Genomic DNA, 19,335 nt, shown 5'->3' on the forward strand with positions numbered 1-19,335 from the left:
GCTCTAATAGATGGAAGAAAAAAAATCAAAATCAGTCAACAAATAGAGAAGAGGATGCACTTTCTGTGATTTATGAATAAATTAGCATAAATAACTTCTACTCAAAATTTAAAATTCTGTGTAGAAGTTTGGTGAACCTCATGAAGCTCTATCAGATGGAAGAAAAAAAATCAAAGTTGATCAACAAATAAAGAAGAAGCATTTTATGTGAATTTTGAAAAATACGCATAAATTAGCATAACAAAATTTCTACTCAAAATTTCAAAATTCTGTGTAGAGGTTTGGTGAACCTCATGAAGCCCTACCAGATGGTAAAAAAATCAAAATTGGTAAACAAATAAAGGAAGAAGCATTTTGGGTGAATTTTGAACAATGCACATAAATAAGCATATCTAATGCGTTTCAAAATTCTGTGTAGAAGTTTTGAATCCCCACCAGGTGCTATCATATAAAGCAAGTAGAATCGAAATCAGACTTGAAATGACGAAGAAGCATTTTGAGATTGTGGATGGACGAAAGACGACGGGCTAAAAATAAGTGAAAATACAATTCTTTTTTTTTCATTTTTAATAAAATATTCAGTTGCTCATACTTAATTGCTCTCTTTTCATTTTACATTTGGGGTGGATATAACATTTAGTATCAATGCCAATGGGTAAAATTGAAAGAAAAAACAAGAAACATTAATTAAGTAAAATGAAAAAGGGAGGGATAATGTTGAGGTGAGATATTATTGAAAAAAACCTTAGCAAATTGAAACATTAGAAGTGATATTGAGAGGCAGATATGAGAAAATATGACAGAGAAGGTAAAAATTCAAATAGATCATACTCACAGCTCACATAGTCGAGGAGAATCTCAAATTCATTGGGGCTTAGCTTGTCCCATATTGAGAGAGCCATACCTCACTTGTCAATGCTTCCGTGGTCAGCTCCAAGACGCCAACGGCAACTTATGACCAAATTCCCAGCGAACCACAGCAATTACGTTATGTTGTAACCGTCTTCTCAATTTTCACAACCACTAGGCTACTTGAATACAATGTTTCCAAGCCATATGGAATCAGGAATTTGGGTATGGATACTGAAAATCTCTCACAATTTCCTTTATGATTGAAATACCATTGTTGCCCGATATTTCCTGACGAGTGTTGGCTTTTGATTTCAGAAGATATTTCCTGGGACTCAGTCTTCCTTTTGCCACTCTCCGAGAACACCCAGGTGGGGGTATTGCTAATCCTAAATAAAACCTTGGTTTCAAAATGGTGTTGGCATGGCACAGGAATTTGGGTCAATCAGATGTCTGGAACTGCATATCTGTGGTGAGGAGAGAAAGTGTGAGGAGGGAAAGAGAAAGAGTGTGAGAGAGGGAAAGAGTGAGACAGAGAGGTAAAGAGTTACAAGAAAAAAGAGAATAAAAAAAAAAGATTATTATGTTATGATTCATAATGTATGGTATGTTATTTTTAAAAGAAGTAAGAACCTATGAAATTGATCAAATCTATTTCCATGATAATAGATTACTAATTAAGTTTCCCTTTAAATTCATTAAATCAAAGGCATTGTGTTACAAACACCCCACACAACTAACTACATGTATATGTCATCAATCACAATCCATGCGCTGCTATATTTCACAAGTAATATCCGATTTGGCAGGACTGAAAACAAATTTTTAGAATCCTTGTCACAAATCTAGTCTTAACCTACCTACAATAGCTAGCGCTGAAAGGCAATGAACACATATCCCAAACACACTTTTGTTTACTTCTGAAAACACTCTGAGCATAATGAGAGACCTGGCTTATCTGAGGGCAAAACCTACAGGGGGTCATTATTTTCCCATTCCTTGAGATACACATAATATGCAACTGAGTAGAGTAATTACATTTCTACTTTGAATTAAGGCAGGCGCCTGCTATAACAATCCAGATCTTAGATGGATAGAGGTGGCACGGGAGTAACAGAACAAAAAGGATAAAGGGAAAATGACTTGGGTAATGACAATCTAGCACTGCTTTTATCACCGTCAAAAGTTCATTAAGATCTTATTAATTATCCATGCTCTGTACTTTGAACTCTTGTTAATGAGTTCAGTTGAGTAAACCAACATACCCACATGGTTTCAATCATAGCTTTGATGTATACAAAGTAATTAACTCCATGCAATTTTTTCATTCTTCTTCCTCGCTACAAATTCTGCACATTATAAGTTGAAGACTGCTTTTGGCACTTAGAAGATTACAGACAAACTGCTCATACCTTTATTATATGAAAAATTATTGGTTTTGAAAAGAAATAATTGGCATGAAACTGTTCCCTATTAATTCACCCATTTTTATCCTAATCATGCAACTTTCCTTCATCATTCACATGCATCACTACACCTTTGAAGGAAAGGATGTCACAGGTCAACTTGCCAGTCACACCAAAAAAAAAAGTTCTTTTTCTTCTCTGAGAATGAGAAGAAAAAATAGACAAAGTCAAAGACACAGATGTATGATTCCTGCCTCAGGACTAACGACTGCAGTTTTCACATGAACACTTAAACATAGTTTGAAAAATATCGATTCAGTATAAAAACAGAGTTGACATGGACCATTGTGGCCTACTGGTACTGACTCTTGCCTTTCATTCACAGAGTTGTGGGTTCAAATCTCAGTCATAATTTTATTTCCTTCAGCAAGACATTTATCTATATTGTGCTACACTCAACCCATGTTAGGGAAATAGGGGCATGGCAGGAAATCATTTCTAAAGAGGAATACACAAGTGTGTTACTGTAACAGCTGCTCTGCTAAATCAAGTTTAATTATGCTGCATTATTATGGAGCGCTTATAGAGAAAAAGTAAGAGATGAATAGTATACAAGCAGGTCAAATTATTATTATTCCTTTCAAAAATTTATAAAGTAAAGAAATACTCTTTTCAATGACAATGATGGTGTTCAATTACAAGTGAAATGTATTTCGACTTTCACAGACTGAATCGTAGTGCAACCAAGGCAAATCTTTTTCTATGACAAGAAAGCCCAATTCCAATATTAATAAATCCTCCCAAAATTGCATTCCAGTTGTCACTATTCAATTAATCCCGATGTGTATACCTTGAAATATTGTGATAACATAAATTAATTTATTCTATTGGAGATGTGCAAATTTATAAGGACATATTTTGATTGGGTGCCTGATAACCCCTGGTCTATGAATGCAACAGAATACATGCATACACAATTATTATCATTATAATTATTATAATTATTATCAATACTAAAAGGCCTTTCATATTAGGTCAAAAATATTTACAATTAAATGAATTGTGTACAATTATGTTTTTAAAGCTACATGTACTAAGACAAACACATATAAAGAGATCCGTTTATGCCTTTCTTAATATTTTTAATGATTAAGACTGTCTAATTGCAAATGCATGGCAAATCAACATGTTTAATAAATTATTATTAACCATTCAATGTTAATGTTCCATTACATCTTTTTAGTTAACACAAATTACTGATGTAAATCTCTATATCACAAGAAATGTAGCTTAATGAAAAAAAATTCCCTTTGGCCTTTTCAACATCATACTCTACAATCGTTTCTTTTAAAAGAAATGAAAACGCATACATCAAAATTACCTAAATTCTGGACTATTTCAAAAGTTTGTAATAAAGGTTTCTCTCGTTTACATTTTGACTAAATGTACCATGAATTTCATCTCCATATTTTTCTTGGCATCCTGCAGTAAACAGATTATACATGCCACATTAAACTTGAGACTTCATGGTTCCAGCTTCACTTAAAGGAGCTTGCTACTGTACCTTTGCTATTCACTTCCACCTCTGTGTCAACCATATTGAAAGAATCTCCATTGATTCAGAAGAGCTTTTAGTAAGACAATTATTGTATTTCCATATAATAAACCTAATGTGGATTATTCTGATAAAAATCTTGTAGGCCTATGGGGTTTTTTTTCATGTCACTTATTTGTAATGATATAGGGAGGGGTTGGAATTTTGTTTTGTTTTTAAAACTCAGAAATGAGCAAGGAAAAGGGAGAATAATTTGGAAAATTATTCTAAACCATTCTATTTTTTAGATTGACAGGGTGATTGTTGCCAATAACTCATGAGTATGCAATCAACCTTTAAGAGGAAGAATATAAAATGAAATCAACTTCACCGGAGGGGACTATTTTTCTTCACCCTTCCGATTGCTGTCATAATAAGGCTACATATTATATGAACGCGCGTCAAATGAGCCATACATCTGTGACAGGTATACACAGTGAACTAGGGAGATGACACAGGAAAAAACAAAAAGAAAGAAAATAGTCGAGGCTTAGAATCATGAGCGTGGTTTTTAGATAAGGATCTTGAGTTACGAGCACAGACAAGCATTCCCAAATTTTGCCGCTGACCATTCTAAATGCAACGAGAGTCCCATATGGTAGAAATGTTATCTCATGGAACATATGGATACTTGTTACTGTTTTCTCATATATTTATACTTAACTTTTGCATCTTGTTTTTTCAACATGGAAGAAATTGTCTGAGAATCAAATATCACCCTTTGCAATTTAAATCAATATGAGGTTAAAGATAAATTCCAGTTTTGGTAACGATCTAAAAATGACTTTTTACAGAATCTAATATAATGACCACCTAAGTGTCTGTTTGTATGAATAAAAAATATGTGCCAAAGGATTCTGGAAGAAATTGTGTAATTGCTGAGAAATAAGCAAAATAAGCGCGGATTCGGTCACTTCCGTCGGGTCTTTATTTTAGCAATAATAATACACTGTCCCACGTGTGCCTATCTGTGTTGGTGATCTTCAGTGTGAACATTTTTCAGCGTAGATTTCAAGATTTCACAAAGTTCAGTTTATGTAACTGTACCAGATCTAGATCCTCGATGATATACTGACAATTAAGCCTTGTTTTACAGACTTTCTCATGAAATCAGTGTTTACTGCAAATACTGGAATTTCTCTTTAAGATATATTTATAAGATTTTTTAATTGTGTGTTTTATTGGTTTTGCAATCACAAACATAATCACAATAAAGTTAGTTTCTTGTTTTTTCCCAACCACTGTGTGTAATATCTGTATGAAATTCTCATTAAAAACATGTTTATTGCCATATAATATAAAACTTTACACATTAACAGATAAAACAAATAAGTAACAAAATAGTAGCTCTATACACTATATCTATGGCAAATAAAATTCAAATTGATTTTCTTTTTCATATTTAGCATTTGCTATAAAAAAAATATGTATACAAAGAGGAAGGAGGGACTTGGATTGGCCTAACTATGAATAAGAATTATACACTGAATTTCACCATTCTTGAATGGGCACTAGGGCAGAGAACTATTGGCACAAAAAAGCAACATCCAAAATTTATTGTATTACATCATCTTTTGTGAAAGTGAATGCTGGAAAGATGATATGCTGCTTTCCATCTGCCAACCTAACCCCGCATATTTGCTATAATCTTTCCTCCCACTTCCCCTCACTCAACCCTATAAAAGTTTCCGTTTCCCAAATCCCTAATGGAGAGAGACACAAACCATTATTTACATCAACATTTGTTTCACCCTCAAACCACACACAGCACAGTACACTGCCATGACATTTGACTACCCTGTGTAATGTACTTTTCAGGAATTCACCTGCTGCTTCCCACCAAAGCAGAACAAAGGGATGGAAGGAACATCTACAATGGGTTAACAGGGACCGACATTGTATATTACATTCCCCTTCAACCACGGAAGTCACAAACACACAGTATAAACACACACATGCTTCCCTCCCCCTCTCTCTGGAGTCCCACAATAGATCTATGGTAGATGTTGATATATTATCACTCAAATGTAGCTCACTGTCTTCAGCAATTCTTTTGTTTCCATCTTCATTCAACCGTTTCATTCTTTCATTCTCCCATGTTTCTCTTCCTCTTTGCTAATCTACATTTTTTAATCTCTTAAGGCCCCCGAAAAATGATAATAAATTCAAATAAATTGCATAAATTAAATAAAGAAAAATTGAATAATACATGAGTAAACATGAAATAAATACATTAAATGAACAAGGTGTATTCAAGCAAAATAATCTTCCCATCCTTTCTTACCGGTTTTTCTTTCAACAAAAAATCAGGGGTTTGTTTCATAAACTTATACACTCAAGGTTAACAAATGGCTTTACAAATAAAAGGAGTATGACACGCCAAATTATCAATTATCTTCATATTCATCAGATGTTTCAATATGATAACACAGCCTATTCCAAAGTATGAATTTTGCAACAAAACAAAAGAAATTAGTAGAATCATAATAATTTTTTGGAGAGAAGGCTCAATCATCATGACAATTTTGGTGCTCTTAGTCTGGCACAACATACATCTATCCTTGTTATCTGTAAGAGTAATTTTACAAATGGATTTACCAAACAGGTCCCTATTGGTAAAAAAGTTTATGGCAATTTTTCAACCAAATGTCTACTGGAATTTGGTGGTCCCTCTCTGTACAAATCATTTATGGGAAGCCCACATGGGCTTACTACAGGAATAACTTGGTTCCTTGATCAAATTGTTAAGAACCAATATCACCATTTTCATGAATTCTGAATCATGTAGCAAAATAAAATAAGCAAAAGCTGATCTGGATAGGTCTTCAGAGGCTGTTGGTTTATAAGAATGTTGCCAGCAATATATTCAACAATACTATGCATATTCACATGAGGCAAGTGTAACAAACACACAAGATAAAGTGCAATAAATAAACAGAATTGTTCCATTTTCTTTGAAAGTTTGAAGTACTAAATCAATGTGTTATGAGGAAATCAATAGGGGATTTTCAAGAAATTTGCTTTCATACCAGCATACATGTACTACCAGGTAGTTTCTGATTGAAGGAGATTTCCTGATCAGAAAATATTAGGTATTTGTATGATCCAGCAGGTGTCAAACCACACAAAGGCCTACCAGGAGAGAGTATAGGTATAGATATAGGTTATCGGTCATTGGCAGTTCATTTCACTTTTCATGCTTTGCTTCACTGGTCCTGGCAGTATCCTTAAGAATCCACACTCCGCCTGATGCACAACTGATCAAGCAGAAACTTGAATTACCTGTTTTGATACCATTCTCAGGGTTATTTACCATTTGAGGAGAGATAATCATCATTCATATGATGGTCCCATTACTCTAAATATAACTAACATTTAATACAGTAACAAATGGACTTGTTAATTCAAGTCATATTTTCTTCAGTGCCATCCTCTTGTTATATAAAAAGGACATTATTTATTCCACAGCATTTTTTTTATATCATACATAGGGTAATCTTTCTATAAAACAATTCTTTACAACTTTACTGTCATCAATTTAGTTTTTGCACTTTGCTTTTCTTTTAACGTAAAGGAAGTATTTTAAAGCCATTTTTAAAGGGCAATATTCATTTATACATTTATTGTGGTCAATTAAATTTATGCACATCAGTTATTCAAGGTCCATATTTCTTCATAATTATCAGGGAAAACAAAATACCAATCATTCAGGCAAATATTTTGACCCTGTGGCCCACAGAAGCTGTAAAAATAGAATCACAAATTACCAGAGCAAAAAAAAAACTATTGATGATAATGAAAAGGTTATTGTATTACAGAAGTACAAGAAGGTATGGCAAAAAGAAAAAAAAAGTGAATACAACTAGCATATCTTTGTCTGTGTGGGCGTGTGTATGTAGGGAGGGTACGTGTGTGTATGTGTGGGAGGAATAGTAGAGCAGAACTGTGAAGATCAACAAATTACAGTTGATGGTTTTAAGTTTTGTGTTAGTGTCAAGAGCATGAATCAAGCTACTTTTCTGAGCTCCAACACCCAATGTAGCTTTACAAAACTAACACCGAGTGAGTTTAGTCTTATAGAACCAGCCTCATATCACGTTCATTGCTTTGGCTGGGGTTCTTTTCAATCACTGAAAGCTGATACTCATATTTCATAAGCACTTTCCTCCATTTTCAGACAATTTTTTCCCTTTTTTTCAGAAATTACAAGCCATGAACCATATTTTCAATTTCCTGAACCTTTGATTATTTTTTTTTGAATGACACTTGTTTAATTTCCCCAGTGGTATTATACACATATTTGTTTTAAATTGTAAGTTAAAAAATAATGTTTAATCTCATAGAATGTAACATGCATTTTCAAATCAAGCATGACATTTTGATTGATCTAATACATGTGATAATAACTGATTGAGTTATCACCTTCCTTCAGCACTATACATTGGAAGATTCAATTATCAACAGAATTAATAAGCAATTACCATTGGCCTTGGGGAGTATATGAACATAAACCCTAGGAGACTGACTTGAAAAGGTTGTCCATACGGCTTTCTGTTTATGCACGTTACTGCAAACAATCATATGCTATAATGATGATGACGTTTGCGTAACCATGTATCATTCCAAAGGTCATCTCTTCCTAACAAGCAATGGTAAACCCTGAAAAGTTGAATGTCAGGAGTCAGATTGACCTCTACCATAAACACATTAAATGGTAAATAATCAAAGTCTTGAAAGTTTAAAGTGCACTAAGGTCGATCACACAGTCAAGACACACAATGTACTTGTATTACAGTCAAAAACATGTTTCAGCAAACAAAGATATGACAGAGTTCGGACAATATCATCATCAATCTAAATTAATGTCATTGATGAGTGAATCCTAAATTTCTAAATTTCTTTATTTCAAAAAATAAAAACAAGAACCACATCATTGCTTTAATTCAATAATAATAAATCAAATAGGAACTGTTTCAGTGTTGTGTCATCCAATGCCCATTATTAACCCACTTTATCACAAATGAAGGGGAAGCACCAAAATTTGGCAGAACAAATAATGCAATGACACAGTGAAAAATCACTCGAAATTTGAAGAAAAAATAGCACAGTTGGCATGAAGAAACTTATTTGTATTCCATTTCATTAATTTTTTAAAGAACATTACATCAGATGGTTCAAATGATAATTATCAAAGACACAGAAAATCACTAAAAGCCCTTGGCTTGTCATAGATTGTTTATCAGATTTTTTTCTATTTCAACATTGCAACACATTGTAATATACATTTGACATTGTTAACATTTCATGGGAAGTAATTTATTTGCGGTTGCAATCCATTACTATTCATTTCTTTTGCTCTTTATTAAAAAAAAAATTAACAAATTGGAAATTCCATTACATAGGTCCAGAAATAAATGTAAAAGATTTGGTGAAAATCATAAAAAGCTCTTGGCTTGTCAAATATAATGAAAAAGATGGAAATTACATTACAAAGTTCTGGAAATAAATGCAAAAGATTTGGGAAAATCATAAAAAGCCCTTGGCTTGTCAAATTCATTTATCATATATGTATTAATTTTAAAAAATGTCATTCTTTGATTCAACAAATCCACGGTATTATGCAAATTTACTGGTAGCAAAGTTCTTTGAATTAAGTTCTCTGTGACAGGGGCAGAACAGCATGCATCATAATGTCTAAAGAGTTAAGCTGAAATAGAGAGATCTAATAAGTGTTTGGAAAGTGGGGCAGAAGGTTTTGTTAGATTGAATCAGTTGATCGGTTGTATTGAATGGGAAAGACGAAAAAGGTTATGCCTAACTTAATGATGAGAGGCGGGAAAGAACGGTCAGAATGCCAACATATATCGCCATTGAATTTCATTCATCAATTAACTCTCTTTTTTTTATAGATGACAGAAAAAAAAATTCTCTCCATTCTTACTGTGGTAGTATTTCATAGTTCATACACATTAAACTAATTAAAAGGACACAAATTTCTTTGTTTTTGTTTTGGGACATTGAACCAAAATACATTTTGTTTTGTTTATTCATACTTTGACTAGCACCATGAGAAGATTCAAATTTTAAATTATAAAGATGGCACTGCTTAGCTGATGCCACTTTTGATCTTGTCTCTACAATTTTTGCTGAGAATTTCACTTTTATATTCTTAACTGTAGTATATATTATAAATTACAAGAAGGAAATGAGAACATTATATTTCCGTTAAACTGTTGAATATTTTCCGTTTTTATTATAATATAGTTTAATATTTATTACAATGGCATACCCACTAGTCATTTCCCAGACACACAATTTATTTTCCAGTTAATATTCCATTCCAAAATTCCTAAACACAAGTAACTTCAATACTATACTTAATCTGTATTATTTATTTGTAATTATCTGTGTTATTGTTTGAACAATTTTTGTGTCATTATTACTTTGTAAATACATCGTAATTCGGCCTTAGCTGCAATGATGTCTTGATTTTTATTGATAATAAGCCATTTATCTATCTATCTATCTCATCTATCTAGTATTATTCAAACTTTTTAGAGCATTTTTCAGATTGAAACTTTATACTTCAGATTCATCTTAGAGGGGTTTCACACGTATGCATTTTGCGTCATTCGAATGAGAAAGTTTGAGCATGTGAATGCAAAATTTGAAAATGTTAAATTGGTGCAATTCACGAAACCTAATCAGCCGTGTGAATGGAACATAATTCTAGCGTCATTACAATCCAGCATTCAAATGACGCAAAATGTGAGACCCCTTTATTCACTTAGACAAGACTTCATTCATAATCTTTGTGTCAGTTATAAACATTATAGAAAAACTTGTACACATTGAAATTAAGCACATCAATAATCCTTAACATTATCCCATGTGTATTACAGATTAAAACTACATGCATCAATTGGCCTTACTAATCTGTCTAAACAACCTTAATAAGTACAACAAACAAACGAGTGAAAGAAAAACATGGTGGAAACCCATATAGCCTGAAGGGCTAGGTCAGGATCCCTTTAGGTAAAGCAATAGCTTATCCATTAGCATGACTGTATTAGATAATGCCAGAGAACGCTCTCTTGCAAATATACACAAATCAAGAAGCCATTAACAATTTATTTCTGGTAGTGGTTTCAGGTTTTTTTTAATACGCTTCATTGGATATCTCCAGATGGATGAGCAAAGTAGAGATAGAGACAAGAAATAGTGGGAGAGAGCATGATAATATAAGCTGGGGGAAGGGGGGAGCAATGACCTCTCGTACATTTCTATATATGTATGAATTTGCTCAATAATAGCAAAACAAAAACACATTTCCTATTGGTTTTACATAGTAAAACTATTACTATAAAAAGGAAAATCCTATCTAAACAAGAGCCCTGAATGGTAAAAATTAAGATTCTTTCCTTCAAATTTGGTATGGTTAAGAGATCTGTACTTAAAAACCAAAATCTCAAATCAATATCTGCCCTTGTTATTATCAGTATTCTTAATTTCAAATCCCTCAAAAAGGTCATTAGTTCCCTGAAAACATGTTCTAACTACAAAATAAGTTGTTATTTCATGGGTTAAGATGTTTTTTTTTTATATTCTGATCCTCCAATTTTAGTATAGAAAACCAGTGGAAAGGGCAAGAAAATTGAAGGAAAATCCATGCAAAACTTTGAATAACAGTGAAGAAAACAAAGTAACCATTATTCATATACATTGACTATCAACTCAATTGATATAATGGGTAAGCCGATGAAAAAGCAACCAGATGAATTTCAATGATGAAATGTCACCTTGGCAACAAATTTGAAACATATACAAGCTTCTCCTCTGTATGGTAATAGAGTGTGTAGAACCATTCATGTTATTGAAGTCTCTAAGCATGTATACAAGGATTATCAACAAATGGGACATATCAGGGAGATACTTCTGAAAATGGTCAAATCATATTAAGCGTGTTTTAAAATAAATACCACGAGGATTGCGTGGAGAAGGTATGAATTTGGTGATATGATGAATTGATGCAACCAAAAAATTACTTTTTTTCTTTCCAGGGCTCTTTTTGGAGAAACTTAAAAATTTTCCAGGGCTACTTTTTCATTTTCCAGGGCTCTTTTTCCACTTTCCAGGGCTACAATTTCTGGAGCTATTTCGCGGCTTTTTTGCGTTTGTGTGTGTGTGTGTCTGTGTGTGTGTGTGTGTATGCCACATTGAAGGGATGCTGGTCAGCAGTGCAGGGCTGCTCTGCTGCAGGCTCTGCTTTAACAAGATGTACTGTACATGCGGTGCGTTCAACGCTAGCGGGCGTGTATATTTTGCTTATTACATGACGTCATCCAGCCACTGCCGAGAGCCAATTTATGAATGAAAATATAGTAAGCATGCGCAGTGCAAGCCTTCCATAGCCCCACACAGTATTCCACCAAAACAAGTGTGCAATACTCTATCACCTCGTACCAAAATCGACCTAGAATTTCACTTTCCTATAATTTATATGAATTATGAAAGGTATTCTCGGAGGATCTATTTTCTCACCGATACCGAACAGGTAAGCGAATTTCGATTACTTCTTGATTTTCGGTCAAAATCTTACGAATTAGCGTTGATATAGCATCGTGTTCGTTGGAGTTTGTAGAGTCTATCGCAACGTGTACAAAGTCAATTGATTTCCGGGTTTCGGAGCGTCGCGTGAATATGCATGATTTTGCCGAGTCTCGATAATTTTCAATCGATACTGGAGCGATCCGATCACGAACCAAGACCATTTCCCGCGTAGACAATGTGACCGGATATCGTTATCGCTATCGATACTTTCGCACGCAGTCCGAAGGAATTATTTTGGCGACCACGTAGTCATGACGTGATCTGCGCGATTGGCCAATCAGCGGTCTCCGATTCGCTGAGCCGAGACGGTCTATTCGTTGTACACAGTCTATGGACAATTTGCCACTGTGAAATATACAGTGTTGACGGGGGCGATTATGAGTTTTGCAGTCGCCCTCGTGTGAATGTTTTTAGCCCTTTTCCGGGGCTCTTTTTGGACTTTCCGGGGCGAATTCGCCCGCCGCCCCCGTGTAATTTTTTGGTTGAATTGATGTGTAATATTATTTTCTGCAAATCTTACATTACATCCAATAATTCAATAAAAGCCTTGAAGACTGGTGATGTTAATTCTCTATCAGTGACCCTTTGTAAATGTCACTTCTGATATACCATGTCATTCCCTTGACGTCAATACTAGATTAGTTAATGGTTTGAAGGAAAGTACAATTCAAGCTGTAAATGGACCCTTTCCTACTAACCCTACTTATTCACAGCTCCTCCTCCTTCACAGCAAATCATACCCTTTGGCTCATCTTGGTTCAAACTCACCCCTTTTTTTACTATAGTTTCATTTATTTACAAAACATCATCACCTCAGCAGGCTACCCTCTTTACTCCTTACTCTTTATTGCTAAAGGGGAAGTTCACCCTGAAGAATATTTGGTGTAAAAATAGCAGAAAAAAATAGATTTAAAATATTGGTGAAGGCTTGAGGAAAATCCATTAAAGATCAATACAGTTATTAGAATTTTAAGTTTTGGATTTGTGATGTCATAAACGAGCAACTGCCCCATATGTTATGTAATATAAAATACAGTCCGACCTCTGTTATCTGGACACGATGGGACCAGCGCCAATCCAGATAAGGGATTTATCCGGATCTGGGAGACCAACAGCTGCTGCCTCCCCAACGGTGGTAGCTACACGTTATCTATTGTAGAGGGCGTACAGACAGTATTCACTGCTGTGTCAGTGCAAATAATAGGCGGTATTTTTACGGAAATAAAATCGATCGATGGCCACAACGGTTGGATAATTTACCTGCTAAAATGATTGAGGTATACATCGAGCATACCTTGAAAGAAAGAGAATGACACGATGAAACTAAGTTTAACAATTAGATCATCGCGGCGGGTATCGCAGCTTCGCAATGTCAGCCATTGTTATACTGACTGTAGACTCAAACATGATAGATGGCGCTGTCTGTATTGAGGCCTAGCGTTAGCTAGCGAGACATGTGTTGTTTTTCCCGAGAAACAAAAAGAGAACGTGATGAAATGTATGCGCTGCGCCCTGATTTACTGGTAAATTATCCTGCCTAAGTTCTTTCGGTGATTTGGGCGAGACATTTTCATGAAAAATAATGTTGTTGTAGGTAGACTATATTGGAAAATATATGTAATCAATGTGAGTTTGCGTATAGGATTATGTTTAGATTGAAATCTCATTTCCTCACGTACTTGATTGAATTGAAAAAAAATCTCAGCAAGTGTGCGTCCGGATAATAGAGAGATCCGGATAAGGGGAGGTCGGACTGTACATAAATTTCAAAAATTGTGGATGGTTCTTGATGACTTTACTTTTTTTTTTAAGGAATGGATGTGAAATGATTTGTATGTTGATATAGTGAAGGTACAGTAAAAACCATTATGAATTTTTCTGAGAAAATGACATTTCACTGATTTTTTTTTCCATACGATATGTAGGGAAGCTGTTCAAATATGACATCACAAATCGAAATAATTAAAATTCTAATAACTTTATTATTTGATGGATTTTCTTCAAACCTTTGCCAATGATATTAATTACTTTTTTGTTGTTGCTATTTTTACAATAAAGTTTTTGTCAGGGTGAACTTCCCCTTACTACCTTCCCCTCCTCACCTTGCCACAGTTCTACCACACTTCAATTCTCGACCTTTCCCCTGATTCTGATCCACTCCCCCCCCCCACCCCACCTCTCTCTCTCTCTCTCCCTCCATTTATGTTTGACCCCCCCCCCCTTCCTCCCTTGCCCTCTCTCACTTTCTTTCTGTCTCCAGGTCTCTCCCTTTCCATAGCCATATGGTGCTCTTCATTTATATAATGTATTACTTTCCCCTCCTCCTCCTCCTCCTTGTTATCTATTTGACTGCAAAGAAAAAGAGGGGATGAATAAATGCTAATTGGCACTTCCTTCCCCTTTCCATTTATTTTTAGTCGCGATTCAGATTTACCGAAGACAGAATCTGTCAATACAGACAGATAGCTTGTATGCTTGACACTTTTAACCTTTACCCAATTCTACGAGTCGGAAGTGCTCATTTGGGGCATTAAGTATGGGTTTTATTCAGGACTTGGACTGGACAGATAGAGACGAAGCCATTCTATCTAACTTATTACCTGACCAATTTTATTTTCATTCAAATCAATGTCGTTGTTTTACATTTTTCTTCATTCAGATCTACATGTACACACAAAGCACAGCTGTCTTTCGCATTTCAAGAACTACATGTAGATAAAAACCAACTGGAACTAATCTAATGAAATTCATCCAAGATAAAATGCATTATGCATAGGGTCTTAATACTATATCTATATAATTAATATCTAAAATCATGTTATGTGGCATAATGCATTAGTGTAACTTTTATTTACAAGTTTTTAGGAAAATCCTCATGATCATAATAATATGTATTTACTACTTCTAAGCAAAACTACAATAACATCAAAAAAGGAAATTAAAATATTCAATATCAACTATTTCCTGGGACTAATGACAGAAAGAGGGAAGAAGAAAAGAGGAAAATATTGTCATGCCAGGGATAAGCTGAAAGTGACAAATGTATATCAACAGTAGCAGGAGAGATAGAAAAAAAAAACTAGAATGAGAGCAATATCTAGAAGAGAGCAAAAGATATGTTGGCTATCACAGGCAAAATATAGTAGGAGATAAAATTGAAGAGTATGAGATTGATGAATTGATCTGACCCAGTGTTTGCTCTGACCAAACTATCAGTCTCATTAGGGTGGCAACCCCTATTGATCACATTGATCTTTAAAACCTCTGCAACCTGCCTTATTTGCCGAGGTGCCACAGACTCTTCAAGACGGTGACTTTCTTCACGCCTTCTTGGTACAACGTGCACCGTGTGCAAACAAGGTCATTGCATGGCTAAGATCTTTGAATGAGCAAGGAGGGAGGGATAGTACAGGGTTTTTAGATCGTCTGTATTTGATTTCACTTTACTAAAGAACAAAAATCATGAGAACTATCACAAATAATACATTCAAGTACAAACAGCTAATCAAATGTTTATAGCAAGGCATCTTAAGTTGCAGCAGATTAAGAACTGATTTCAAACCTTTACCACTCTGGGGGATATAAAAAATGAATATCATAATGGTGCTATTTATAAAATTACTAGGCAATGACGATAATTTCTATGAAATCCTTAACTTTGGCTTTTTCATATCATGGAAATAAACATTAATGATGAAGTCAAATACTATCATGGCAAAACGATGATGTAAATGTGTGCACACAGGGAAGGGTAAAACATTGAAAAACTATAGAAAATGAGTTCTTAAGGGAGAAAACATGCCATGAGGGGCCAATCTCTGTTTAGCACATCGTTTCACTCTTGATCAAATGAAAAGAAAATATCAAAGGAGTGCCCATGGTGTTTGAAGGCAAAGCCAAGGACATCTCAAAGACAGGCAAAAAATCAACATGACAGATCTTAAAGGAAAAAGAAGAAAACAAAGAAGATGGGAAAATGTGATCTCATGTGGAGATATGAAGCAGTTCACTAGGCATTCCCCTGGGACCCACTGTTCAGGAGTACAGGGTTGAATTAACTAGGCCACGGCGCCCTAAAAATGAACCAAAATATAGCTGTCTATGTACCATCGCCAACTTCATTGAATGAGACATGGATGGAGAAGACTAATGAAGATATATTAAAGTCTGAAATATGTGAGAAAAAACAAACATAGAGGACAGAGACAGAGAAATTAAAAGAAAAGAGAGGGAGATAGGAGAGGGATAGACAGATAAATAACCAGAGGAAGCTATGGGAGAAACAGAACAGGAAGAGTATGAGATGGATATGATTAAATTAAGATTCAATGATATTGAATAAAAAAAATAACGATAGATGCACATTGGGGGGATGATTGCTTAGAAAAGAAGACATAGAGATCATAAACAATGGATAGTTTAGAATCTTGAGTATAAAGCATCAGGAGGGAATGGGTCCTTCTCCACAGATCATGAATCTAACCAATATAAATGCCCTTACACCATATCAATGTATTTCAAGGCATGTATATAGATACAGGTCCATGAGTGAAAGTAATATGGAACAAAGTCAAGGAATCCGGAAACTAAGAGGGGAAGGAAAAGATTGTCAAGTGATGAACATCAATTAAATATTTTGAACATGCAATATACAGAAATTGAAAAACAAAGAAGATAAAACAAAACTCTCTTGGGAATAGAACATTAAAAAATAGCAAATCATCTTCAATGATTTTTCAGAGGAAATTGACAAATTCTTGCTTCTGTAAAATATATTTTCATTTTCAAAGCACAGGATATTATGGAAATTCCCTGACCCATACAAGCCCAGTTAAGATAACCTCAAGTGGATGATTAAGTAAGCGTATAACAGTTTGGTTCGTGTATAACACTGCAGAAAGGATGGCCATTACAGAATAGATAATTGCCTACCTCTACAAGCAGGACGTAATTTACGAGAGGCCTAAAGGGAGAGTGATACTGTAATTGAGCAAATGAGTAATCAGGACATTTCACTAGATTGGAACCAGGACACATTAAATCCACCAAACTAGCTGAAAGATATAGGACGCTATTAGAGATGTTGTAAATCATAAAAATTCATGTAATTTCTCACACAGCAAGATTAATCTCCCAATGATTATTTGATCTTATATTTGATGATAAATTAATTATTGTGAAAAGATTCTCATAGAAGACATTGATATTCTGAAATTTAAACAAAATAAAAAATAACAATGATATAAGTAACAGCAATTATGATGATGGTGGTGATGATGATGATGATAATGATAATAATATTAATAAGCATAAACCAATCAAATGGCCATTATATGTAACATGCTTTGTTACAATGTGTCCTGTACAAGAAATAAGAAAATTGTACTTCACAAAGCAGCAAGTTCATATCTTCCAAAGATAAACATCAAACTGTAGGAAGGAATAGAACTATATTCATATTATACGAGGTACACATGGTAGACTAATGACCAATACCAAAGTACATGTGAATAAAAGAAAAAATAGTTAACAGCAAGCTGACCATTGCATTATATGTATACCTGTGTCCTTGTGTGTTTTGTCTGTATAGTTGTATTTAATAGGAGTCAAAATACTAGCATCAGAGAGAGAGAGAGAGAGAGAGAGAGAGAGAGAGAGAGAGAGAGAGAGAGGGGGTATAATTAATTGCAGTGTTTTGTGATCATAACATTGACATGATAGTAAACCTTTAATAAAATTTAATGTAGTAGTATAAAAAAAGGGGGAAGAAAGAGAAATGGAAAGGGGATATACGATCAAACAGTAGGCATTGCAAACAATATCAACAACTTACACACGGGTTCACAATAATACATGAACAGTGGAATAGTGCAAAAAAATACAGGATGAGGGAAGAGACGGGAATATTGTCAAATAGTATAAAGCCAACTTTTCTTTTGAAGAAATAACCAGCAAAATACATACAAGTTCATAATACATGAACATTGTAAAAGTGCAGGAGATACAATATGGCATTAATAAGAATAGTAGACTCACAGGGTAGAAATTAAATATTCTATCTACACTTACAGTTTTTCACCGCAGTTAAACCTGGGACCATACATGAATAGTATCCAGTCTAAATGCCCAATTCTTCTCTATCTCTCCGTATAGCAATGTCAAGAGTAGAAAATGCAATAACATCTGCCCTTATCGCCCGTCAGAAATCATTCTGCGCTACAAGGATCCATTGGCAGGCCGGCCCATCCGCTACGCTAAAATATACCCAAAACACAAGCGACTGTCGAAGCAGCGGAACAACCCAACAGCAAGTGAGTGGTGACAGAGAGAGCCTTGGAGAGGGAAGTAGAGAGGGGGGGGGGGGTTCAAGTGAGAGAGCATCTGTGACAGAGAGAGCGTGAAAAACAGGGAGTGAGGGTGGGAGTGTACAGTTTACAGGGCAGTGTGCAAGTGTTAAGAACATGTACATGGGTATTTAAACCTGCATTAATACTCAGTTTGAGAGAGTTGTTGGCTATTTGGGTCGAGAGCATCTAGAAGTATTATCCTCCTCCTCCACACCAAAATGCAGGCAGGCAGGCATGTAGGCACTCACATGCATTGGAGTACATTTTCAATAAAGATTTTACACGTTATAATCTACAATGTATATGATGTATGATGCCTGTTGTGTGTGAACAAGCAGTTCACTCATGGAAGGAGATACAAGTTGTAAGGTGACTTCAAACATCATGATCACATTCATGAAATGGAAATCAAATAGTGCAAAAATAAATATTAAAAGATTACAATAACTTTTACAAATTACTATTGATATTCAGATGTAGTCATATAAATTGAGTTCACTATTTGCGAAAATTGATAATCCTTCAATCA

General features: G+C 34.7%; 1 protein-coding gene across 2 annotated transcripts in view; it reads right to left on the reverse strand.

Annotated features, from left to right (window-relative positions):
* Positions 1 to 18,772, reverse strand: part of LOC129255552 (diacylglycerol kinase beta-like) — a 145,506-nt gene extending 126,734 nt beyond the window's left edge. For both annotated transcript variants that reach the window (XM_064097203.1, XM_064097202.1), the window contains exons 1-2: positions 18,529 to 18,772; positions 836 to 1,316 (exon numbers count right to left, since the gene is read on the reverse strand). In XM_064097203.1, the coding sequence (XP_063953273.1) occupies positions 836 to 902 (67 nt within the window). In that variant the 5' untranslated portion in view covers positions 903 to 1,316; positions 18,529 to 18,772. The remainder of the gene's footprint in view (positions 1 to 835; positions 1,317 to 18,528) is intronic.
* Between the last annotated feature and the right edge of the window lie 563 nt (positions 18,773 to 19,335).

This window comes from Lytechinus pictus, chromosome 3 (assembly GCF_037042905.1).
Source record: "Lytechinus pictus isolate F3 Inbred chromosome 3, Lp3.0, whole genome shotgun sequence".
NCBI lineage: Eukaryota > Metazoa > Echinodermata > Echinoidea > Temnopleuroida > Toxopneustidae > Lytechinus > Lytechinus pictus.